Source organism: Boleophthalmus pectinirostris, unplaced genomic scaffold, assembly GCF_026225935.1.
Source record: "Boleophthalmus pectinirostris isolate CB_2022bp ecotype Guang Dong unplaced genomic scaffold, ASM2622593v1 HiC_scaffold_4, whole genome shotgun sequence".
Classification (NCBI taxonomy): domain Eukaryota; kingdom Metazoa; phylum Chordata; class Actinopteri; order Gobiiformes; family Gobiidae; genus Boleophthalmus; species Boleophthalmus pectinirostris.
In genome coordinates, this window is record NW_026571353.1 from 13,650,780 (window position 1) to 13,675,908 (window position 25,129).

General features: G+C 42.3%; 1 protein-coding gene across 7 annotated transcripts in view; it reads right to left on the bottom strand.

Annotated features, from left to right (window-relative positions):
- Window positions 1-6,660: 6,660 nt before the first annotated feature.
- fbrsl1 (fibrosin-like 1) overlaps window positions 6,661-25,129 on the bottom strand; it is a 310,834-nt gene continuing 292,365 nt past the window's right edge. For 4 of the 7 annotated variants that reach the window (XM_055161581.1, XM_055161579.1, XM_055161578.1 and 1 more), the window contains 13 exons: window positions 19,615-20,047; window positions 18,713-18,972; window positions 17,517-17,740; window positions 14,582-14,632; window positions 14,343-14,438; window positions 13,075-13,146; window positions 12,800-12,829; window positions 12,498-12,569; window positions 11,832-11,964; window positions 11,143-11,226; window positions 10,226-10,309; window positions 9,170-9,440; window positions 6,661-9,036 (listed from right to left, as the gene is read on the bottom strand). In XM_055161581.1, coding sequence (XP_055017556.1) covers window positions 7,752-9,036; window positions 9,170-9,440; window positions 10,226-10,309; window positions 11,143-11,226; window positions 11,832-11,964; window positions 12,498-12,569; window positions 12,800-12,829; window positions 13,075-13,146; window positions 14,343-14,438; window positions 14,582-14,632; window positions 17,517-17,740; window positions 18,713-18,972; window positions 19,615-20,047 — 3,095 coding nt within the window. In that variant the 3' untranslated portion in view covers window positions 6,661-7,751. Of the gene's footprint in view, window positions 9,037-9,169; window positions 9,441-10,225; window positions 10,310-11,142; window positions 11,227-11,831; window positions 11,965-12,497; window positions 12,570-12,799; window positions 12,830-13,074; window positions 13,147-14,342; window positions 14,439-14,581; window positions 14,633-17,516; window positions 17,741-17,855; window positions 18,017-18,712; window positions 18,973-19,614; window positions 20,048-25,129 lie in introns of all 7 variants that reach the window. The other 3 variants (XM_055161577.1, XM_055161580.1, XM_055161582.1) reach the window with 3 other exon arrangements.

Here is a 25,129-nt window from a genome sequence, read left to right on the forward strand (position 1 = left end):
CACATTCCACAATTTTCTGTTCCATATTATCATGTTGTTTCCTCATTAAAAACATACCCCATTTTGTGTTTTACACATGATTACATGTAAATCCTGCATATGTAGGCTACATTCTTCTTTCAAACAAACAAACAAACAAAAACCCCACTCTGTTCCACATTGTGATGTCATGTGATAATACAGGTGCTCCACTGTTTTTTAAACTCCATACACCTTCATTAGAATCATTTGGATAATTTCAGTGTATTTCTGTCTTTACTAAACAAAAGATAAAAGGCAGCTGTTAATTTGAAAACTACCACTTAATGACATCACAAAGTGAAACCAAGCATTTTGAGTTTTAGAGATGTAAGTGGGTGGCTGGCCCATTTGCCCATTTGTCTTCGACCAACACTCAAGCTGTACTCCACCTTAAAAAGATGAATATAATAATAAAATACAAACAGCCTTTAAATTGTAATAGTTTTGTAGTCATCTTTCTATATATGCAGTCATCTTCTTTTAGTGGATTGGCATTAGATGTTAATGAGCAGTGACAGCACTTTTGGCTCACATCTAGAAGGTTCCTGGTTTTATTCCTTAATTTGCAGATGTAAGTATGCCATTGGTGTTTATGAGTAGGTTTCAAATATTTCTGTTCCAACATAAAAAATAGACATTTTGAGACTTCTTGACTGACAGAGCCATATAAAAAAGTGTTATTTTCAAATGCGTATGATCTAAGGGAGTGGAATGGTCTTCTATATCTTGAGAGTTAATCAGTGCGCACATGAAACCTTTACAGTGGGACATGATAGGCATTTTGAGTGAGTTCCAGGACCTCCAGAGGCTGTGTTGACTAATCTGCAAACTATCCTCTGTTGTAAGTGGGTGGACAGGTCCCTTAAGCTATAACATTATTAACGAACATGCTGCGATAAGATAGAGTTGGTTATCTTGGCATATGGAACTTCTGCTCAGATAGGAGATAAGGACCTTTCAGAGCTGTTAGCTGCCAAACACATTTCCAAAGAAAAAAAGCTGCAGAGAGACCGGAAAGTTGACATGTCAGGCTTGTGGCAAAAGAAGAAGAAGAAGAAGAAAGTTATTGGAACCTATGTGGAATAAACAAAACTTTTGGGTACCGATGAAATATTTATTGCACTGGTAATTTTGCTAAAGTTGAAGTACAGTAATCAAAAATAAATAAAAATAAGAATAAATACCAAATAAAAAATGTAATTAAAAATGGACTTGCAGAAAAACTAGAGGTTCCTTTCAACATGTGGGTGTTTTTCAGGCCTATTAAGAGCTATTACTCATGACTACATTTTGTAACCTGCCACAAAGAAATCAATATATTGATATCAACATATATTTGGCTGACTGACAATATACGTTTGGCAGCTATGAATGACTTAACATTGTCTACTGGTCATCTACTTAGTTTCACCCTCACGTTTTCTTTATTGATCGCCAATATTTTATATGCGTAGTGGCCTATATAAGTAAGTATTTTTTTAACCCAAATATTCTCTGAATCCTATAAATCCTATTACACATGGGCTAAAAGATTAAACATGTATTTCTCCCAACACCCACTTAAATGTTTGCCTCAGAAATCAATTCTAATCTATTGATTTTTTTTCCGGCTTTCATTTTAACGGGGAAGCTACAAAAGCATGGAGCATAAAAGTTGTTATGAGATGTAGAGCACTAATAGGCTATCCAGACCACACAGCATAGGTGGTCTAATATATGACTGGAGTCTGGAGTTCAAACTAATAAAAGCATAAAAAACTTTTATTCAACATGTGACAAGATCATTTTACATGGATTTTACTTTCCAATTAATTCATTTCAAACTTTAAAAAATAACCCCCTGACAATTTAAGGATTTTTATGTTGGAAAGGAAATCCTCACACACTGATGCCAAGAGTGCTAGGTGCTGCGTGTGTGCCAGCGTCAAACTGAATAAACGCCTTTGAATATGCCCACACCACCAGAGGGGACGGACCGGGCTGTAATTCCCATTCTGCGGCTTGGAAAACTTCCGCCCTCTTCCGATCTGGTGCCAGCGGCTCGGAGGCGATCCCAGCGATGAGCCAGGGAACGCTGTGTTAACTGAGCTCTGGAGAAATACGGTCACGGCTAGATCCATATTCAAATAAACTTCACTCTTGGCCCGTGGACACTAGCCATGTTGTCACCAGCTGGCACTGGCTCTCAGGGCCCATCAAACACTGAGGCGCTTTTGATTAGCGGCTCTGTGGCTAATCATGGGCTAGCCTGTGCCAAATTGGACATGCTGTAGATGGACATCATTTGCTCTTTAAAACTATTGCATTGGTTTCATATATGAGATATGATGGTGTGGTGATACAGAGGGGACTTCTGGTCTTGCACTATGTAGCCTAACTTTTCTGGTGGAGGGTTTGTCATCTACTTGTCTGCAAAGAGATGTTACTGCTAAATGTTCCACGAGGCATTAAACCCAAATCCCAAAACAAAAGAACAACAATAAAAAAACAAACAAACAAACAAAAAAAAAACAGCGGAGTGACCTCTCCTAAGCTTTAACTTGTAGCTTGACATGTCTACTGCTTGTCTCCATAAAAATGGACATGTTTAATGACATACTGTGAAACATTCAAGGCATAGCTGTAACATTTCCACGGAGACATAAAGTTACATAGTGCACCTTTGATTAAATATTATCTGTAGGTTATTATTCTACAAAGTATAGTATAGGCTATTTTATGTTTGTCTTTTTCCCCTCTTTTTCCAATTAATGTATTTATTTTTAATTTAGACACACCTTAAGCAGCTTTGATTGTTGTTAATGTGGACCTTGGTTAAGACACCCTGACATGCTGGTTTTGTTCTGTAGGTTTATTGGTCCTGGTGATGTGATCTGACCGTACCTGCTTGTCAAAGCCTGATACTGACAGATCTCAGAAGCTAAGCAAGGCCGGGCCAGGTTAATAGTTGGATGGAAGACCACTGAGAATATCAGGAGAGGTGCCAGTGGCAAAAACTAAAACAGTTAGTTGGTGGTGGTTGGAGGGGCAGACAGTGCAGACAGTGCAGATGCAGATGTCTAGATTCCATCAGTCTGCCCCAGGGCAGCTGTGGTTACCATAATATCTTACCATGGCGAGTGTGGAGTGAATAAATAATACACTTTAAAGCTCTCTGGATGTCATGAAAGAATGAGATCATGAAATGAATGAATGAAAGATCAGATGATTCATTATTAAAAGAAATCAAAATGCCAGTTACGTTTTAGGCATATAGTGCCACTTTGATTTGAATTACATTTATTTTAAAAGATAATTTCTTTTGACCAGTAGGCTTTATTTGACGTGTTAGTACAGTGTAAAATAGGTGTGAGGAGTAAGATTCAGGTTGGGAATAGAAATCACTCAGTCCAGGACAGAAACAACATAGCCTCATGCTGCCAGTCTGTCTGGCCATATAAGCAGGACTAAACTTGTTTTTAAAAAAAATCGTGTTTATATTCTTGGTCCTGGTCTAGATATGTCTTGATCTATTAACGTCACATGCCTAGTTTGTCCTATTTTAATTCTTGTTTAGACATGGTATCTTTTTCACTACACCATTTTCCACTTGTCATCTATGAGAAAAGACAGGGAGCAGTTATGGGCACAGCGCCATCCTGTGGGTCCTTGAATGAAAGTGCTTTGACTGCCAGCTGCACCCAGCTGCATAAATGTTATTCATTTTTTATGGTTTGTGTACATAATATGGTCAGTGTGGGATACTGTGAGGCTCCACTAAAGGCTGGAAAATCTTAAAATTCAATCAAAGTGGAAAACTTTGGCTGATGGCTGTTCTGCTCCTCCTACATTTCCATCCCCAACTTTTTATTTTTCTGCCCCTCCTTGTCTGTCATCAGTGAGGCTCATCCCTCTTGGTCGCCAGAGTTGCCAAAATGGTTTAATCCAAAATCAGCAGCATAAATTTTTAACTTCAGAATCAGACTTTTACATGTCAAAGTTATTATCCTACAGAAACGTCAAATTGAGACATGTATTTTCTGAAAGCGGAAAACTGAGTATGTAAAGAAAAAATATATGTCAATCACTGGTTCAAAATACTACTTAACTGGAAGTAACACTATAGAACTAAAACTAAACTAAATACTACTACCACTTCTACCGTGATATGAAGCGTATTATATTTATTTATTCAGCTTTCAGTGTGTCAGGGTACATTAATAAGAATTATAACAATGTAACAGTATCCTGATTTAACAAAAGCATTAGCTTCCATAAAAGAAATAGATATAGATAATAGTAATTGTAATGGTATGCTGCAGTGATGGTGTGAGACAGCCTGAATGTTTGTCATACGTCCAGAGGTGCAAGGACATTAGACAGCACTTTGTCACCAGCGTTTGGAATTCACACCACGCGCTTGTTTCCAAGTCAGCTCCTTAACCGCAACTGGCCTGGCTTGTGTCAGCTGCCGCTCCATACACACCGGAGGCTATAAAAAGATGTTGCTAGCCTTTTTAGGTGCTCAAAAACAACATGGAGGCTACAGACAACTGTGACATGCATGTAACAGCCAAAGCCCTTGACTCCATCGCCTTCCTCTGCTCAGTTCAGATAGAGTTTAGTGGTTTCCTATGGTTCTCATCACCCCTGCAGGGAGATGAGCTTGAACTCCTAAATCAGCAGACCCAGCAGAGGCCCGGGCTATCCAAATGTGATCATGGCAGGGGCCCCTCGTCTCATTACCGATCTCCATTTCAAAACGGCCTTCGAATGGGAACTAATGCATTAGCACTCACTGGGGAAACGTCTATGGAGCCACTACATAGCAGTAGCTCCAAATCTCTTTCATACATGTTTTATCAGAGGGGAGTGCAGAGAGAAAGGGAGCTTGGACGGCACCGTTCATTTGGTGCCGATCTTATTAGCTTGGCACTGTGTTATGGGCTGCTATTGTGCTCCATTAAAGCCCTCAGGCCTGCTCCGCTGTTTGTTGAATCTGAGGTGAGCGTGGTGCCAAGTGTTTTTGGATGTATTTGAAACCATGAAAATTCAATCCCAAATGCTCAGTGCTGAGGTTTCTCACAGATAAATGAAGGGGATTACTGGAACAATAAAACAATGTCTTACCTCAGATACCACCATATCCTAATACAGAGCAGAAAAATGGGTGTAAACATACACTCTAGGATTACAGTCATTTGTCTAGTGAGGCACTCCTTTGTAAATCCCTGTCAAAATAAATATTAGTTAAATTGAAAATCATGTATAAATACATATAGAAAAGCATGCATAATCCCTGTGTTAAAAAAGAAAAGAATAAAACCGCCAAGACAAGTGAAGAATGGCTGTGGAAAAGAGCTGACAATTGCAGTGGCTGTAATAACCCACCTTGGGTTGGATATGCTAGGCAATGTGTCAATTGATTCCCATCTGATGATGGACTGTGTGCTGAAATAAATTGACCTTGCCAGACGATGAGTGAAATTGATGGAGCTTTTCATCTCCGGAGGGCCGTTCACACTCAGCCGTAAAATGGATAGTGCACAGGCCAGAGAGATTGAGGCAGAGAAGGTAAGGTGTGTGTCTGTTACCCACAAAGGCTTCCTTGGTAAATAATACCAAGAAAGAAAAATCACTATGCAGTAACAAGCACATAGGTTAAGTACCTGTTGTTGACTAGATGATTAGGACTAAAAGCACACAGCAATAAAGTGTCACTGACCACAGGCAGATGCTAGCCATTTGAAGAATATGTGTCTCAATTACTTGGAACCTAAATTGAAAGTGATAGTGATTTAAGTCTTCCCGATACAGCGGCTCTATTCTGCCAAACAGTCTTTTCAAGGATCCTGTGGAAAAAACAGCTTGAGTGTGTGAGACACAGGAGCACTATTGATTTTCAATAACATCCTCTAATGACCTGGCCACAGTTTGATCCACGCTGTCACTTTGGCCTGATATCATGTGATTGGATTGGTGGGTCTGGCGGCGCACAGCAGAGATGAGTAGTCAGGGCATTATCAGGATGAATTGGCCGTCTGTGGACAGGCACAGCTCAGCACAGCTCCTGTCGATAGTGGGACGGGGTGCCTCAGGGCTCTGGGTGCAGCCCACTGCGGAGCGCCTTCCGGCCTCATTAGAACAGAGATGAGTGGTGTGAGAGAGAGGGGAGAGCCTCTCCTCGTCTATCCGATAGCCTGCCTCCCAGGCATTGCTCCTCTTAATGAGTCCAGACCGCAGGTCAATATGCCGCTGGGCTGCCAGTCAATACCGGTTACCTGCAACACAAACACTCAAAACCTGCTTTCATACAAAATCAATGTTCTATTAGTCCCTCTCTGTATTGCCTTGGTCCAATCTCATCGATTCTCTCTGAAGAGCTCTGCAGCCCATGTATGACAGATTATGGCCAAATGATCTGATGGCTTAGGCTACTCTCCTTGCGAAGTTGGTCGCCTTTATGATTTCAAAGTAATAGCTTGATTTAAGATGAGCAAATAGTCTAAATGCTGGAAGCTGAGCACAGCATTATCGGCAAACCTATCAACCTTAGATCAACATTCAGCTCAGTGGCCCAGTCTTGCAAACACATTCACCGCTGCAGTCAAACTAAAGAAGACAAGAAGTAGAAAATTTCATGACATTAGGTCCAAACTTTATTCCGTACATTTTAAACCATGAATGTTCATTTTTGCACGCCTAAAACTCTACTTGTTTGTTTTGTATACAAGAGTCTAAGAAAAACAACTGCACAACACCACACGGTTGACAGAAAAAGTCCTTTTGTTGCCCCTAAAAAGTGTCTTTCGCATCTGTCCAGGGCTGGTCCAGTTTGTGACATGGAAGTCTTTTGAGAATTCCAATTCATTGGTAAATATAAACACTTGTTAATCCAGGTTCCTCTAAGAGTTGTGAGAATCCGCTCCTTCCAGTCTGAGTTTCCTTAGGGTGCTGTGTGCTGCTTTGCATAGATTGCAGTTGATCCTTCTTGGCCCTCTTACAACACCCTCAGTTCAACCCATTCATTGGCCAAAAACCTAGTCTTAGTTTCAAAGTGATGGGTTTCTCCAAGTTTCACTTCATTTTGTTTTTCTAGAAATGGTTAAAAAGCCTATAATTTACATGGTCATTTTACAGCAAAGAAATATCAACAAGATATTTACATCCGTTTTCTATACAGGGACTGAACAAAGACCTCATAATATATTTATCTGCATATCTCAAAGGCAAACAAATGAACAAAACAGATTGGTAATGTAACAATGTACATTGTCATTGAGGATCTCCTGGTACCATGAGGTTAAATTAGGGTCAAAGTGAAATCCAGTCTTTAGTGTGGGTCATAATGGATATGTCTCACTATCAACTGAGATAAATATTGTAAAAAGAGTGACGAATGCACAAAATACATCAAATTTATAGAAATGATATCTATACATGGAACAAGAATAAGAAATGTACAAACTCGATTGAGACCCCTCTTCTTGCATAAAGCAAAAAAGGTACTGGATTAATATATTAATAATTATCAAATATTTAAGTCGGCTATAAACATACACTTATATGTGTTATTCACCGACATTATTTAACCTTCAGTCCACTAAAAATAGGTCATGGCATGTGCAGTCTGTTGCACATTTCATTTGTACAATCATACCCTTTCCCTTAGGGACTGATGCTCTTTTCTGGTAAGGAGCAGTGCACTGTTTCAGAGTGGGCTCAAAGTCCTACAGTAAGACTGTCAGAAGCTACCGGGCTTCTACCTCTTTGGGGTTGCGAGATGGGGAGTAGTCCCTGGGGTCCTGGGTGGTGAGGGGGGTAGTCCTTCTGGGTGATGCCGGACGAGCATTAGCAGCTGGCACCAGGGGCGGGGGCGCACTGAGCGCAGCAGTTGGAGGTGTCCTGTTCAGTGGCCCATTGTGTCCAGTGGAGGGGCTCAGTCTGGGATAAGGCATGCCCCCCAAAGGAGGCATAAAGGGGGGCATGTGGGGCAGGTGTCCCTCCATAGGGGACTGATGCAGCTGGTGCAGACGGGCCCTGTCCAACTCCTCCCTCAGGTGAAGGCGCTCTCTCTCCTCGGCCTGTTGTCTCAGGCGCTCATGCTCCCGCCGGACCTCCAGCAGGTGCTCGTGGTGGGAGTAGTCATGGGCCTCTCGCTCGCGGTACGCCCGCTCCTGCTCGTACACACTGGGGAACCGGTGTCCCTCGGCCCGGAGCTGGAAGTCCATGCGGCGCTGCAGGTCCAGGCTGCGGTAAGCTTCTCTCAGAGGGTCCCAGGGGAAGGCTGGATGGGGCAGACGCTCTCGTCCTGCCAGGGGGCTCACCCCCATGAAGGGGGCCATACGAGCCCTGTCCAGGACGTTCAGACTGCCTATCTGAGGCACAGCACTCATAGAGAGGGGCAGGGAGTGTGCCATGGGAACACCGTGCAGTCCCGGTCCAGGGAGGTCACTGCCCCGTGGTGATGGCAGAGGGGGCTGCTGGGACAGAGGGGGGTGATGGTGATGAGGGTTTCCAGATTGAGACACAGGAGTGGAGAGAGTCTGGGACAGTGGCTGTGGGGCAGGTTCAGAGCTTACCACCATGACCTCCTGCTCCTCCTTTCTCTCCTCTTTTATCTTCATGTCGTTTTTCACCTTATGCAGCAGCTCTGCAGGCTCCTTCCTGTCGCTGTCCTTCAGAGTGGGTGGGGGTCCTGTCATCTTCAGGCTCTGCTCATTGATCACTGCTTTGGAGTATGGAGATGGGGAGCGCTGAGCAGGTTTGATGCAGTCTTCTGAGGACCTCCGCTCTAGGACCTCTTTACTGGGCGAGCGGCTCTCCTTCACCTTCACATCAGGCATGTTGGCCTCTCTGTGGCGCTCCAGAAGATCCTTGTCTCCGTCTCTGATGCGGTCCACGCTGCCACTGTGGTGCCGCCCTGAGTCTGTGGAGTTTTGGCTGTTGGAGCGAATCAGACTGCTGATCTGGTAACTGACTGGCCCAGAGGCAGGAGAGGAGCGGCTGGAATGACGGTTCCGATCCACGGAATCCCTGCAAAAAACAAATGTGTAGTTTTCGGTTAGAGGAATGAATGTCCTAAACGTGTTATGTATGAAACTGCTTGGCTGTGTCTCTCACTCTGTTTGATAAGTTTATAGTGCACTATTTAAGAGGACAGCCTCACCTGTCCTTGTCCTTCTCCTCTTTCCCAATGGAGGAGTCTCGTTTTTCTCGCTCCCTCTCTCTCTCCCGTTCCCTCTCTCGTTCACGTTCTCGTTCTCGCTCGTGGCTATTGGCTGAGCTGCTCCTCTCGACGTCTGCAGATTTGGGCCACTGCGGCGGTGTGGGGAAAGATGGCGGAGTACGTCGAAGTCTGTTCCAGGTGTCATGGTGGGGGCTGCCAAACCCGGACAGACCCGCGGGCCCTTCTTTGCTGCCAAAAACACTGTTGGACCCTGGAGAGGCAAGGGACAGGCGTGGGAGCCACTGTAAGTTAATTGGGCACAAAACCCTCTTGAGGACATATAAGATGAGAAAGATTCAACAACAAAAGCTGCTTTAGTCTTTGTCTGTGGAGGATTTCTCACTGAAGCGGTTTGAAAGAGTAAGAGGTTAATGGCTCCCCCACCAACTGAAAAAAAATCTACTCATTTGCTTTTATACTAAAGAGCTGTTCCCTCCCTCCTGTTTTTTACACCGGATGAACAGGGGAGACTCTCTTGCCCTCTGGAGTGGGGCTGTGAAAAGCCAAGAGGGACCTTAAAATTCCACGGCATGTCTATTCCAATCACTTTTCATTCTCACAACAGGCTGACTGAATTGGCACACAAGAATAGGGGGTGAAGAGAAAGAGAGTGGAAGGTAGGGAGGAAGGATGCGGGGGGGAAGGAGAAAGCCCTCCATGGTGCTGCAGAAGGGGCTTGTCAAGTAATTAATAGATGAATTGCCACCAAATGGTGGACCCGGGAGTGCGTGTTGGCAGTAGCAGCGCCAGATTAAAGCCAGGCTGCTGGGGACATGGCTGCGAGATGGAGTGGAGGCAGGAGGAGGTAGACTGTGGTGTGGTTTACTTGTTGGGCCTCTCTCAGCTATGGCAGCTTTGACACAAAAACTGCAGCTAAGTGCCTTGATTTTATTTTTTTCAACTCTCCTGTCTGTCCCTGTGGTCTGTCTCTGTCCCACTCTGTTTTGTTACTGGCCAAAGGGCTGGATCGAAGGATGAGAGGGGGCCAGCGCTTACCAAGCGAGGGGTTGCCTAATCCTCCGAAGGCACTGCTTGAAAGGTTGCCGAGGCCGCCAAAGGAACTGGAGCGACTGAAAGGATCTGCAAAATGCCAAACAGGGATTAGCAAAAGCGGGGGCCGGCTCCTGGTGCTCACCCAGCCCCAGCCCGTTCCACTCGGCTTTTCTCTTACAAGCGAGCTGTGTGTGGCTTTCCTCCACTGCTGCCCTAACGCTCAGCCTGGTAATCCCGCTGCTGCCAGGCTTCCAGGATTCAGGATTTACTGCCACTAACGGGAGTGGAGAGTCTGTGAACCCTACCCTGCATGGGACACTGTGCAACTTGATTTAACTGAATATGGTGAATCTAGTAACAGGGATGACAACTTGTACTTTTCTGCTCATTTTGTCAGGTTAGTGAAGTGACATTAATTGCATTGTCTACTTGCAAATTTGCATTGTCTGCTGAGATGTCAATGTGTCAAGACTAAAACTTAAGCTAAGGCAGAAAACCATTGAATCTGTTCTATTGCATCAAATACTTTAAGCGGGAACATGTTTGGACATTTGGATATTATAAATGAACTAAACTTCAAAACCTTCAATAAAATAAATCAATAATGTATTAACATAAAGGCATCATTGGATTCACATCATTACCCCTGCCTTGTTAGGAAAACAAGGTACGTCACAGTGTACTGTACTGTGAAAAAGCCTGTCTCTCCAAAAATGTGAACTTGGACTGAACTGAATGCCTGAATGGGCACCCTATTAACCTTGAAATGAACTTGAGGTCACGCTTGGAAATAACTAGGTTCCAAATTGAGCTGTTATGTCGAATGGGTTGTGAGGTTGGAGGGAGAGGGTGAGAGGGAGAAAGATGAAGAGAAAATGGAAATAGCTGTATAAAATAGTAGTGAAAGTGGAGTTACTTACACTTACCTGCCAAATGGCTAGGAGGCAGGAAGCCACTGGGATGGGGGGCAGGACCATAGGGCTGTGCTGCTGGATGACCTGGTCCTACAAACAAGAAAAATATGTGTGATTAATTTAAATATTTAAATATTAATATTTAATACTAATACAATACTTTATAATAAGTATATTATATAAAACCTAAATCTGTTGAAACTCAACTTCTATTCTACTTATAGACAATCTACATAAAACGACCACATCATATTGGGGTCAGTTCGTAAAAGTGTAAGTAGCCGGTCCTTTCCACCAGAGCGTAGTAAGCGTTGCCCATATTCCATGAATTGTTAATGAATGAAGCAATTATAGGAGTGCCTCTGACACACCACTGCATAATTACTAGTCAAAGGGTGTTCGCCTCTCTGTTGCCCTCCAACGCAGGGCAAATCAGTCAATTACCTAAGCGCTAGTCATCCATATTCATAGACATATCTGACACCCTTTACTGGCAAAACATTTGCTACAAAAGCACTATAATTAAGTGAACGTTACATGAGAGGAGAGAAAAAAATGACACCATTTCATTACAGGAGTGGCTTCAACATGCAGTTTTAAATATTCATTTGCATAAAGACAAAATTGCTTTGGCAGGCTTTTAGGCTGTAGTAGTATGAGTGGTAGAAATCATTTGTTGTATTTATTTGATTGACCTGTGGAAGAGAAGAGTGGCCGTGCAAGGTCGTGAGGGTAGGGGAACCCCGGGAAAACTCCAGGGGCTGGAGGTCGACTGAACAAGTCCAGCTTCCCGTTCATGTCGAGTTTGTGCGGGTCCAGCTGCATCTGCTGCAGAGAAGAGGCAGAGAGGGGCAGAGAAGTGACAGAGAGGGGCAGAGGGGCAGAGAAGAGCAGAGCGGGATGTTAGGCTGGCAGGCAACAGCAACAAACATTTCCGACAATAGAGGGAGAGGGATTTATCCTGGGCTTCACTGGGTGAGAGATCAGAGGAAGACAGACACATAAACAAAAGCCCTATGTCTCCAATTCTGGCCAGTGTTTTAGAACAAATATGAGTAAGCTGATTAGGGGAAGCTAATCCTCTGTAACAAGGGTTCATGGTCCGAAAAGGACTGACAGCACCAGGCCAGACGCATTAGCTGCTTTCTAAGACTACACATACTTTGCTCAGCTTGAGTTTTGAAAGGAATTTTATACATGCTTAATTTTAGGCATAGTCTAGGACGTTATGCAAAATAAAAATTAAAAATAAAAAAAGATACATTTTTAATAACTTCTAATAGTACCTTTGAATCACATATTATGTCAAAGGTTTTATATTTTGACATTGTACTAAATATTCCCTCAACCATTTCACTCACCTTCATTTTCTGTTGGTGGTGATAGATCTGCCATGCGATCTGGACATGCACTGCACACCACTTGCCAGGTTTCTACAAAAACATTAGCAAGAGACTAAGGTCAGCATGCTGGTTTTAATGTAGAGGTAAAAATGTTGGCATTTCAATAGTTTGGCAGGACTAAAAATATGATCATTTTTGAAACAGGGCAATAAACTGAATGAAACCTACATTTTTTATTGAGATTTTTGAGACCTTTTTTGGACTAATCTTTTAACCAAATGAAAAATATGTAAATGAGAGATGAGAATCAAGTGACTTACCCGTACTGACGTCCTGAATGGATCTGTTATCTGTGAACACATAAACAGGAATTATTGTAACAGTTTCTAGAAAAACTACTTCTTGATCTCATTCAACCTGTGAAAGATATACTGTTACAGCATTTTTTTTTGTTATATTGGTTCAATTCCTCTTCACTACGGAATTCAACATACTTTTATGATTAGACATATTTTTTATGTTTTATCTTAAATTCCTACTAAAAAGGCTTTGCGTTTCTAGTTGAGTCTATCAACCATCAAAAATTTCAGCTTACCCTTGGGTCCTTCTGTAGTAGTGTGTGAGGTACTGCTCCTGGACGGGCTGCTACGTCAATGGGGTTAGATGCCTACAGAAAATGGAATGAAATAAAATACAATAATTATAGAGCCATACTCTGACCTGGTTTCTTTTTGAGTGTATAATATAACCCTGATGTTTAGAGCCTGAAAACCCATTCCAGTAACCCTATACCCTCTCTAAGCACTATCGTTCAATAAATCCTCCAGTATCGCTGACGTCAGGAGATGAAAATGCAACGGTGCTGCTAGCGCTCAGCTTTAGCACACTAGCACATCTGTGATCTCTCTGATCTCCTCTTTAAGTCTTTTGAGCACAAGTGCCTAGATCAGCCGCATTAATCCGTCCCGCATCAAGAGGAGGAAGATTGTGCTACAGGGTCAGCAGCAACCACAAACAAACAGAGGCACGTCCCACGCCCTGCCCTCTCCCTGAATACTGAACAGCAGCTTTAGATATATCCATGTTTTCTTTCAACCATCTGGAGGTACCTTCAACAACAAAAAAGGGCCCCACCATGACTAACCCCACCAGGAGAAAGGCCAGGGGATTTAGGGCAGCTTTGATTGGTGGCTTACATCGGGTCACAGCCACTGGGCTTCAGCCAGATAGGACTGCACCCTCCCATCTACTATCACTGAATCAAATCTACACTGCTTTGCTCTGTGTCCTTTACCTGTGTACTCTTATAGGGAAAGATATCAATAAGAGCAAATAAAATACAGTCAATAGTATTGTTCTTTTAATGACAGTTTTGGACAAGCACAAGATGATGCTAATAATCTGATGGTGTCAGTGGGGATGTCCTGGGTAATGCCCTCGGTAATGCCCTCAATAAAATTGATATGATGTAATAATAATAACATTGAAAACATAATTTTTACTTATTAAATTATATTACACAACAAACCAGGTATGCTTCTTTCTGAAATCATTTGCTACAGTGTTTTATGGATAACTAGCTTGAACACACAGACGCCTGCAGCTCCTACCATATGGCGTATTAATCATCTGATTTGACAACTTACATGCAGATTAGCCCTTATTGCTGCCATTTATCTCATACAGTGCATGAGTAAACCGATGAAATGCGTACATCAGGGCAATTTTTCAACATTGGCTCCAGATGTCTTTGTTTAGACCCAGAATTGTTCAAGGATTTGCATTTGTTTAACAAGCATCTGTGAGACAGTGTCATGCGGCTACGTGTGGAGGCTGCTGTGAGGTGAGGACTGTTGGGCTGACCTTGGGCTGGAAGGCTCCCTGCAGCGAGCTGAAGGGTCCTGAGTGTGGGAGCAGCGGGGGCATGCCTGGCATAGTGGGGGGGTAGGAGGGGAAGAACTGAGGAGAAAGACACCCAGGGAGACATCAGTCAAACCAATGCAGGTACAGACACAATCACAGTAATGTTCCCAGGCAACATTCAAATTCACATAATTAATTTAACATATGCCATTAAATATAATGACAAGAAAAAAACTTACATTTGAATGTCTGATGAAAGGATTGTCCAGCTTGGGGGTGTACTTGTCAAACTGAAAGAGATAAGAAAAGACGAATTAACAAAAAGTCCACACTTTTTTCCCACAAATTCACAATTTTCAGATGAAACTAGACACATGATATACATAAGCTCTGGTTTGATGAGGAGCACTGAGCCCTGGAGTGAAGCAGCTGGCTTGCACCAGTCATGGGTTTATTTCCACTGTACGCTCAGATAGGCAGTGAAATCACTAACAATACAGGCACTTGAGTGAGCTGCCCACATGAAGACAACCTCCCTGATTTTCCAATTGAGCAAAGGGAGATTGGGTGTGGAAGCAGTTTCAAAATCAGGCCAGTTTTGTCTATACACTGGAAAATGTGCCGAAATCTGACTCTAATTGCTTTGGACTGCAATAACAAGACCAAATGTTATAGATGAGATGGGGAGGTAGAGGAGACGCATTGCTTGTTTTGGGTTTCAGATTTTCTCTCGTAACAGACCAATTCCTTGTGCTCAAATTCATGGAAAGATTATATAGAGCCCCTTGTGTGAGTCTAATGAATGAAACTGGATCAAGCTGATGACATTTGCGATGGTTAGCAGCTAATTCAGGACAACTCGGTATAAAACTAATGCAAGTCTGGAACGATGAATTCACGCCAGGAAACATTTGTGATTCAAAGCTTGTGCCGGCCAGAAACATTATAATAAAAATTGCAATTTGCCATATAATATAACTTATGATCTCTGAAAAACTGCTTGTGAGCTTGTCCTCAACACATGGGAATTGAGTGGGAAAGCTGAGAAGGAGAGGAGACAGAGGAGAGAACTGCGTATGTTGACCTGAAGATGGATGAATAGGGACTTGTGTTCATAAGCCAGTGCCGCCTCTCTATTTTAAAAACAGGCTAATTACAAGTGACAGTAAGTTATTCCTTTTCCGCAAATACACAAGCCATTTGCAGGTACTTTTTGCGAGTGTTTTCACAAAGCACTCTTGGCAGGCTCCTACATTTTGGGTTTACATAAAACAGGGAAATGAGCGGGTATGAATCAGTGTTTTTCTGTGCGGTGTTGCCACATGGGCGGTGGAGGGGGCGAGCCAAGGGTTGGCTGGGATACAGGCTGTGGGTCAGGAGCCCTCGGGTAAAGCGGAGTCTTTCACATGTGCTCTCAAAATGGCAGCAGTGGCAGTGATGGTGTTGGCGGCGCTGTTTGTGGGCGATAATCGGCCCAAATCAAAGACAGACGGCCCATTGAGAGGACCCGCCGAGCCTGCTTCCGAGCTCATTAAACGGCTCCTCTGCATTTCTGAAGGCACGGCCTGTTTAATGTCTGACACTCGGAGAAGGATTCTGGACGCTTTATAGCCTTGTAAAAAGTGAGGAATAAAGCCGGCACATATAATTTATAACGCCTGTCAGAGTTTTATGGTATACAGCTTTGACTAATTAAAGCTTAATATTTCATCTTATAACAATTAAGACTATTCCCTGACCGACAACAAAGCTGGGGCAAGGGGGTGGATGAGGAGAGATGCTCAGTGCTGCCATTTGGCAAGCCAGCTGCTTGAGGGCATTGAACAATAAACAAATAGAGGCTTCATAATTTCATTAATTACAGCCATTAGCCAAGGGCTGTTACATAGTTTAAATGACATGGGGCTTCTATAGAGTAGGCCGAAAGCAAAACACTGGAGAGATAGTGATACATGGAGACTCATAACAGGGCTTTACTTGGTTTTCCTTTTATGATAAACAGTAAAACAACCACAACATTACATTTCTTAGCCATTCTAAGCAAATGACACACAGAAGAAAGACAGCTTTGTTTCACTTTGAGGGAAAAGGCACAAGTTAGCAACAACACAGTTTCAATTAAAAACATTGCAGAAGACATTAGCAGCAAATCCCAGTGAAAGAAGACTATATTCAAAGTAAAGACTACATAATGGTGGCATTAGTGAGATGAGGGAAATAGCCCCTTTCATCTTCAAACAGGGCTGTGTATGGTATGTAATCTCTCCCATGTTAGGAGCAGTGGGGCAGGGAGCTGTGCATGAGTTGGACCTGGCTGAACAGTGTAAAAACCTTGGCTTTGATTCACACTGTACAGGAAGAGGATAATCATGAAGAGGGCCCTTAATCAAAGGTCATCACGAGATGGATTAGATCTATTAGACCGATGCCAAAAGCTACAAATGAGAGCCGCATCTGCATCGACTGTCAGTGTTTGAAATGACTGATGAATAGTTATAACTTTCCCCTCATCTAAAAGTCTGACCTCGAGCCCCAGTCAAAGCACGGAAGCAATTAGACAAATGATCACAACAGTTTAGCCGTGATGTCATCCATGTCTCTATCCACAATGAACCAATATGACTCACTGTAAGAGTAAGCTAACTCAAATCTGTGTCCCCTTATTCCTGTCTGGAAACAAGCTAAACATTTAAAGCTATTATAAACATGTGCATATGTGTCCAATTTAAAAAGCTGCCTGGAGGCCAGCCTTTATTTTGATCTGGAGCTAAAGTTAAGGGCTAAATGAAAAGTTGAAATTAGATTAGGAAATGCTCTCTTATTTGGGAGAAATGAGTCAGATGTTGGCCTCTGTCACAGTAATGCATATGCTAATGTTTTTGTTAGCAGCATAACAATAATTGCATGAAAGAAGCTGTGTGTAGCAATGCAGTGTTGAAAGTAGTGGCCCCCGCTGCATAGTGTTGTTTTTTTGCTTTGGTTTAAAATGTTCCAGCTTCAAAGGAACATCAGTGGCAGTGGTACAACAATAAGAAATCAAAGTCAATTAATATATTTTTTGGAAGGGAGGATGCAACAATTAGGGACTAAAATTGTGAATAAAAGAAAAGTGGGTCTGATTGAAGAAAAAACTGTCAGGGTTAGGTTATGGGAACTGTAGTTACTTATCCTCACATTTCGGGCCTGGGTACGCACCATGGGGGGTGCGGTGGGCGGGGTGAGGATGGCCGGGGGGAGGCTGGGGAAGGGCGTGAAGGTGTGCTGGTGGGTGTGTTGGTGCTGGTGCATGTGCTGGTGTTGGTGAAACTCGGCCCTCAGGAGCGACACAGGCCCCCGGCCCCGCTCCGAACTCTGAACCAGGAAGCGGTTGTTCAGCTCCTGCCTCAGGAGGTCATGCTCTGCAAGAAAGGAGAGCGAGGAAACCAAAAAAGGGGGGAAGGGAGGGAGGGGACACAAGAAAAAAAGGGACGGCGCCCAGTCAGTTCACAAGAAGTAGAAAGAGGAAATAGTCACCTGGCAATCTCTGTTTCTCCAGCTCATGCTGTGAGGGTTTTCTACGTGGGGACTCATTGGTGGAGGTAAGAGAGTTGCCTGTGACAATGTGCCAATCAGAATCCCCGAATGAGGCTGGCAATACATGATTGGTTGGTTGAATGATATCAACAGGCTGGTATCTAAAGACAAGAGAGAACCAAGAGTCATCCCAGCAGAAAACACACACACACCCTCTGAGAGGGGGACGCCCATCAGTGCTGGAGACATTATTCTCTTTGTTGCAGCATTTAGAGGACTATGTTTTTGGAAGTCAAATGACTGGATACGAGTCATTCTGCTTGTGGAGGCCACATCACTGAAGTGCTGCTGAAGATGTCTCCAGCTGTGATGACAGTCCAATCTTCCTCCTACTGTGATATCAGATGTGTAAATAACATGCAGTGTTTGTGTGACAAAAAGACCCACTAGCCATCATACAATAGTAACTGTGATACCTGTCCTAAACAAGAAGTAATTTGTCTATGTGTACAAGTATTTAAGCTGTTTACTTTCCAAATGTCGATTATGCACCATGTGTGGATATATACAATTAAAGCATTCATAGAAAAGATAAGAGAAATAAAGAAATGGCACTTACCTCACGTATGACAAGTTCAACTTCACATGACATTAAATATGAAAAGAACTAGTACAACTACTATGTCACTACTAAATGTAAATCACGGTTTAGTATGAGAGGTAATTATGACTTTCTATTAACGGTACAAATAAAATAAAAAATAGATAGGTAAAATAGATTGAACAGAATATTTGTTTTCTACATAAAATATAAAAGTATATCAAGTATCCACGTGTCATTAAATCTAAGGTGTTACCTGGGTAGGGTGTGCCAGCGGGGTGTCCGGGCACCACTAAACTGTTGGTTGGTAAGGTCGGTGGTGGTGGCAGTGCTGCTGGGGTTGCAAACATGGCCGGATGGCGATGGACGGGGCTCCGTAAGGAGGAATAGTGCGAGGTAGAGAGGTTGGCTATGGACAGAGGCAAAGCAGGCACTGACGAGGGCAGCCCGCTGAGGTGGTGATGGGGTGAGGGGGGGAGGTGGTGTTTGGGAAGACCCACAGGACTGCTGCTGTGGCTGAGGTTAGGAAACAGGACAGATATACAGATATTAGTTAGAGCCCAAAAAGCATAAAAACATGTATTACATTTATAGTAAATTGTAAAAATGTAAGCCCTATCTGCTCCATATACTCCTCAGACATCTTTATGACTTTACTGTATGTTCATTTGGTGTACAAAGGCCAACAATTTACTTTGACAGCGTAAGAAAGATTTTCCAATAAACCTTACAGGGCACAATATGAGGTGAACCGAGCAGAGCAGCCGTGGTATGTACCAGCAAGTCTCAATGAAAAACAGTAAATCTGACATCTGCTTATTGAATGTTTGTGCACATCAAATCAATATCCAGTGAAATAGAAGAGCCATTACTGGGTTAATATAGATTGCACTGTTTTAATGAGGACACATTTCAATAGACAGGTAAATATATGTGTCACATTACCATGACAATGATGTAATTAATTTAAATAAACCTCTAATCTATTTAGCATATATACTTTTGTATTCTGTTCTTATTAATACAGGTACTGCTGGTGTGACACTGGTTTATTTTTATTTTATTAGATTTAACTTGTTTATTTTTACATTTTAGAGCCAGGAGTACAGGTGAACACACTCCAGCTAAGTTCATTTCAGTCTGTATGCAGGTGCTTACCTATAATCGTGGAGGCTGCTGTACGACAGTGGGTGATGGTGGCTGATGATCGGGCGAGAGTGGTGTGGGGGTGGGGGCAAAACTCGGGGATCCTGGTGCGTGTGTGGGAGGTGGGCTTGATGGGACAGGGGGTGAGGTGGCGCCCTCAGGAGGGGAGGGGTGGAAGGGAGCAGAGGTAGAGTTGGATGTGTCTGCTCCTTCTTGACGCTGCTGAGTGGAGGAGGTGTGGACAGTCGGGACCTGGGCGGCTCTGGGGGTGCCGCCGCTGCTGCCGGGGCGGGCGAGCCGGTGGGGGCCGATGCCGGGGTGGGGCTGGGCACGGGCGGCGCAAAGGGCACCTCAATGCTGCTATTGTGCTCCTGACCACGGTGGAGCCCAGAGATCTTGACTGAAGTACAACTCTTAGACTCTGAATTATCATTCGTTGGCACACCTGGAGAAACAAAGCAGAGAAGATAGATGGAGCAGTTAGTCAGTGTGTGTGAAAATAATCTCTCTTACTGACTTTTTTTCTATTTTATTTTTACCTACATATATACATACACATACATATACATTTATATACTTATGCCTTATTTGACACGTTTATTGCTATTTTTTGCTACTTATTTAGAATGTGTAATTACCATTTATATTTTTCCTCTTTGTTATTATAATATATTGTGATGTGCTACGACGTATCAGCAACTGTGTCCAAGTAATTTTGCTTGTGGGTCAGTAAAGTTTGTCTAAATCTAAGTGTAAAGTCTAAAAGAAAAACAACATATTTAAGAACTTTGCCTAATCCAGTAGTCCAATTTATGAAGTATATAAAACATACAAACATACATAACAAGCAAATGTTTATAAAAAACTAAATTCTATAGTAAAACTGAATATTAATAAAATATGTTACTTCATCATGTATTTGAATAGTAAATCTAATGAAATGTTGAGAAGTAGAAGTCGCCCAGGAATCATTTAGTGATTAGAGATCATTTAAGTTTATAATCACACACACATAGCACACCCAACCACAAACAAACCAAGATATGTAATAAAATCTTAATGATATCCTCTTAAAATAATTAACACGGATTATAGTTAGTTAATGAATGAAAAACATTCCAGCTTCTTCTTTCATAGTCAGTGACGTAGCCAGTGTGGCCTGCCCATGGGTGCTCTTGTATTCCTTTCCCTATAGGTCGCATGGAGTGTTTAATCAGGTCATTTTCACGCTTGACTATAATCAGATGATCCAATTTCTTCCTGCGATCCAGTCAGTATGAATAAATCACAGCTAATTAAAGTTAAATGTCGGGCCTTATTCGGGGCTTTGCTGAGCACACAATCTGGCAAGAAATAATTATGTTTCAATTGTGCTGTGAAGAGAGATCGTGGCCCCTTATCATGCCCTCTCCTCCTTTCCATGCCTCGTTTCCCTGATATTTTGTAGGATCTGGAAGAAAAAAAGAGTACAAAAATGCTATACTCGCGCCACTTTGTCTTTACTATTCATCAGTAGTCCTTTCAGCAAGAAAAAAGCTTTTATAATCACTATTGCGCAGAACGACTTTCACACTTAGTCTGTTGCAATTTAATGACGGTAATTATATGCTGTTGTAGCGGAGAAAATGGAAGTGGCATAAAACGCGCCATCTTGACACCTTTCACGCACAAAGAAACGACTGATGAATCTTAATGGTGGTGCTAAACTATTTGTTGAACTATGGATTCAGAATCAAAGCAAAATAGGCCATAGAGAAATACACTGTTGAACGGTAATATGAAAATGTTATATATTTGCTATGTTATGTGTATAGAAAAGACTTGTCATGGCATCTCCTGCTTGTCTCCATGAAGAATTAATGTTATACTGTGGGACATTCTAAACAAAATAATAATATTTACATGAAGAATGTGTCAGACCTTCCATGAGAAATATTAGAAATGTGTACTATTCCATTTCAAAACATCAAAATAAGAAAAATTATACTATAAAATACTGTATTTATTTATTTGTATTTATTATGTCAGCTTTGCAACTAACCAGAACTGCACAACTAGTGAAACCTGCCGAAGGTCCATAGTAACTGAGATAGGCTCAATATGTTAGAATAGACTCAACACTAACCCCTCGTGAAAACGCTGTAATTACAACTTCTACGCAATGTTCTAAACAGTTTTATACAGTGCTGTTGGACAACTTTACACCTTACACAACTTTCACATTTTGCTTGATGGTCTGTGAGCTCATAAAGCGGAGGTTTATAATAGTCTGGGATTGTTCGACTCAAAGAGAGCCTGAAATGGGAATACTCAAATTGCATTGGTCTTTTTTCCCACAGCATTTAACTCGCACTAAAAAGAGGTTGACAAAAGAGCCCCAAAAGGAAGAAGAAGAATCTCTCTGGGCTAGTAGTCTAATCTACAGCCAAGGCTTGTGCAGTACTTCAATCACAAGTCCTCTTACTTGTACCTCAATTAAAAAACCCTACTCTTAAAGACCACAAAAACTGAAGTGCCTGGGGCTGCTGTCAAACCGCCTAGACGCCGACATGAGGTCCGCTAATGGAATATCCAGTCACTATTAACAGCCTGCTTAATCTTTCAAGGATCCTAACACCCATAAATAGTTCAATAAAAAGCTAGGGCAGAGTCTTTAGATTTTTTATTTGCCGAAACCCTCCCTCTCTCCTTTACTTCTTGCATTTTATGGGCGAAACGGGGCCGGCTAAGGTGTCACGATTTTTCAAATGAATTCCAGGGTCCAAGCTGGATATAGACCTGCACATTTATAGTGGTCTGGGAATTGGATTAAACTGTCAGGCTCTTGTTCCGGGCAAAAGCGCAAGTGGAAAAAATAGGAAGGGACTAAGGGCATAAGATAGATAGACACACAAGACAGACAGGCATTGCAGACAGCCCAAACATAGAGCAAGAAGCAAATATCCACAGTCGAAATGTCGCCGGTGGGTGATGTTACCATGGCAACCCGTTCTTCCAGACACAATGGAAAAAAGTCTCTCCCCACGACCACTATAAGGAAATAGAGAGGGGGAATCAGCAAATAGTGATGCTGCCAGCGCGAGCAGTGAGCAGCCTGGGTTATCTTAATGATGATTCTAATGGGCCCTAATGGAGGCAGGGAGGGAGGTATCAGCTCAACCCAGAAAGTCTCTCATTAAAAAAGAAGCAGCAAGCTCTAGACACTCCGAGCCACGAGCATGCATTCACAAAGAGAACAGGGATCCAAGAAGACAACGGTGGAAAATAGGCGTGAAATGATAATGTCTTCATTTTGTCTAGATCTAAAATGGGATCAAATACAGAGCACAGCTATCAGGATGGAAATAATGTGGAAATGTTTTTCTTTTCATGAAATATAGCTCCACAAAAGTTCAAACATCCAGTTGCAAGATTTTGAAATGCAAAATATATTTACCCATAGCCTATATAAAATACCAGGCTAATTTGCAGTTATTAATTATACAGTATTTATATGCTAAAATCATGTTATGCAATACAAGATTACATACAAAATTTTCCTTTGTGGTGTCACGATGTATAATTTTATACCAGATAATCTCATTCAAAATGTATTAGGCATACAAGACAATATTTAGCAAGATTTTTGGTTGGGAAAAATGTTCAGTATTAGGGATGTAAGGATATCCAAATCTCCCAGTACAATATTATCTTGATATGCATCTCACGGTATAATATTTAGTGTGATATTTTGAAGAGGCTGATATAATTGTAGATGGGACATTTTTGCTTTTAAAATACCATGACAAGATTTTGGTGTAAATTATTTCCATCATAATCCTAAGAATTCAAGTAAAAAACATATTTCTTCATGTTGTCTGCACTGAAATGAATCATGGGATATGTAGTTCCCTATGTTTATAAGATGTTGCTTCTATAAAACCATGCATTTAAGCAAAGAAACTTGTAATTTGATATATTGCGACAGTCCATGATATTATTGTGAGACTTTTGACGATACGATACCACAATATTTTGGTTATTGTTAGATCCCTTTTCAACATACCATGACAGATTAAAGAATATTAAAGAAAATACGTATTTATGGTGATAACAATTTGCCCATTATGTAAATGTAATTTTGTATAATGTAATATTATGATATACAAAACAGCACCAATATTTCCAATTTGCAAATTATGAAATGGTGTACAGTGCTAATGGTCTTATTTTGAATATATGTAAAAGAAGGTTAAATGGAGAGCATGGCAGTCTATTACAGAAAGGCATCATCTGTCAGCTGTCTTAATGCACATGCAGAAAGACAAAGTAAAGGATAAATCACATTAATAACAGTCAATTTCCTGATCCCTATTCTATTTGTGCACTCTGCAGCCATCTTGAAACCTAAAATACTGTGATAGCACCATGACAGAAATGCCTCTCAAACACCTCACCTACAGGCTATATACAGCGAAATCCTTTTGTTTTTCCACACAACACGACCCCCTCGCCGCACTACCACACAACTGTCAGACGGAGTTTCAAGCGATTCAACAAACTGTCAGATTTGGCATTGTTTTTTGCTCTTGTGTTTTTTTTTTTCCTCAGGACACGGAACGCACTTTGCCTACAATCACACGGAGAGATGGTAAAACAGTCGGCGAGCAAGCTAGCAAGCCACAGGCAGCCATGTGAAACAAACGCCAAACGAGTGTCTGAACAAAACGTTGTGTCCAGAAGAACCGCAGACCTGAGCAGATGGTGTGGGTCAGTTGGGCAGGTTGGAGGGCAGCCCTGTGCTCCTCCTGTTAGCTGGGTTAGTGCACCAAGGGGAACAAGCATATTCCCATGGGAGGTGTTGTGAGTCAGCCCACCAGATGACATCTCAGCCCAGTATTGATCTTTTTATAGTTGCCCCACTGCTCTGGGACGCTCTGGGGAGTTGAACCGTGCACCGAACACACGTGCCGGAGTTTGTGGTGACACGGTGGGAGGGGGTAAGGGAGGGGGGTGGGGGTAGGCAGACGGACACCAGACCAGAGGGATTTGTTGCCGATGACTGATGCGTCCAGTGGGGAATTAAAGGGGTGAGCTTGGTGTCGCCACGCAGCTGTCCCTACCTCTGATATCCTTCACTTCTGACATGGTTTGTCCCAGTACAACATCTGGAGAGCTGCCACTGATACGTTTCAATGTGGCCTTTGTGCAGACACAGGGGCAGAATGAGATCAACGCACTTTACATCCAGCTAATCGTTATAGGGGGGAAAAAAAACAAAAAAAACTCAATTTGAAATGCAGGGATGTGTAGACAAATGTGGATAGAGTCACTATCTAGACTAAAAGCTGCCAATCTTAAAAAGTAAGCACAAATATAGTAAGCAATTTTGAAAATATTTTTTTCCTTCCCTCTTCAAAACTGGACTATACTTATGTATGTAACCATACTAGACAGTCAAATGTATCGAAAATCACATACTATTCGATACTAAAGCTAGTACAGAAACTAGATACTCATTTAGATACTCATGATCTTGAGCTGTATC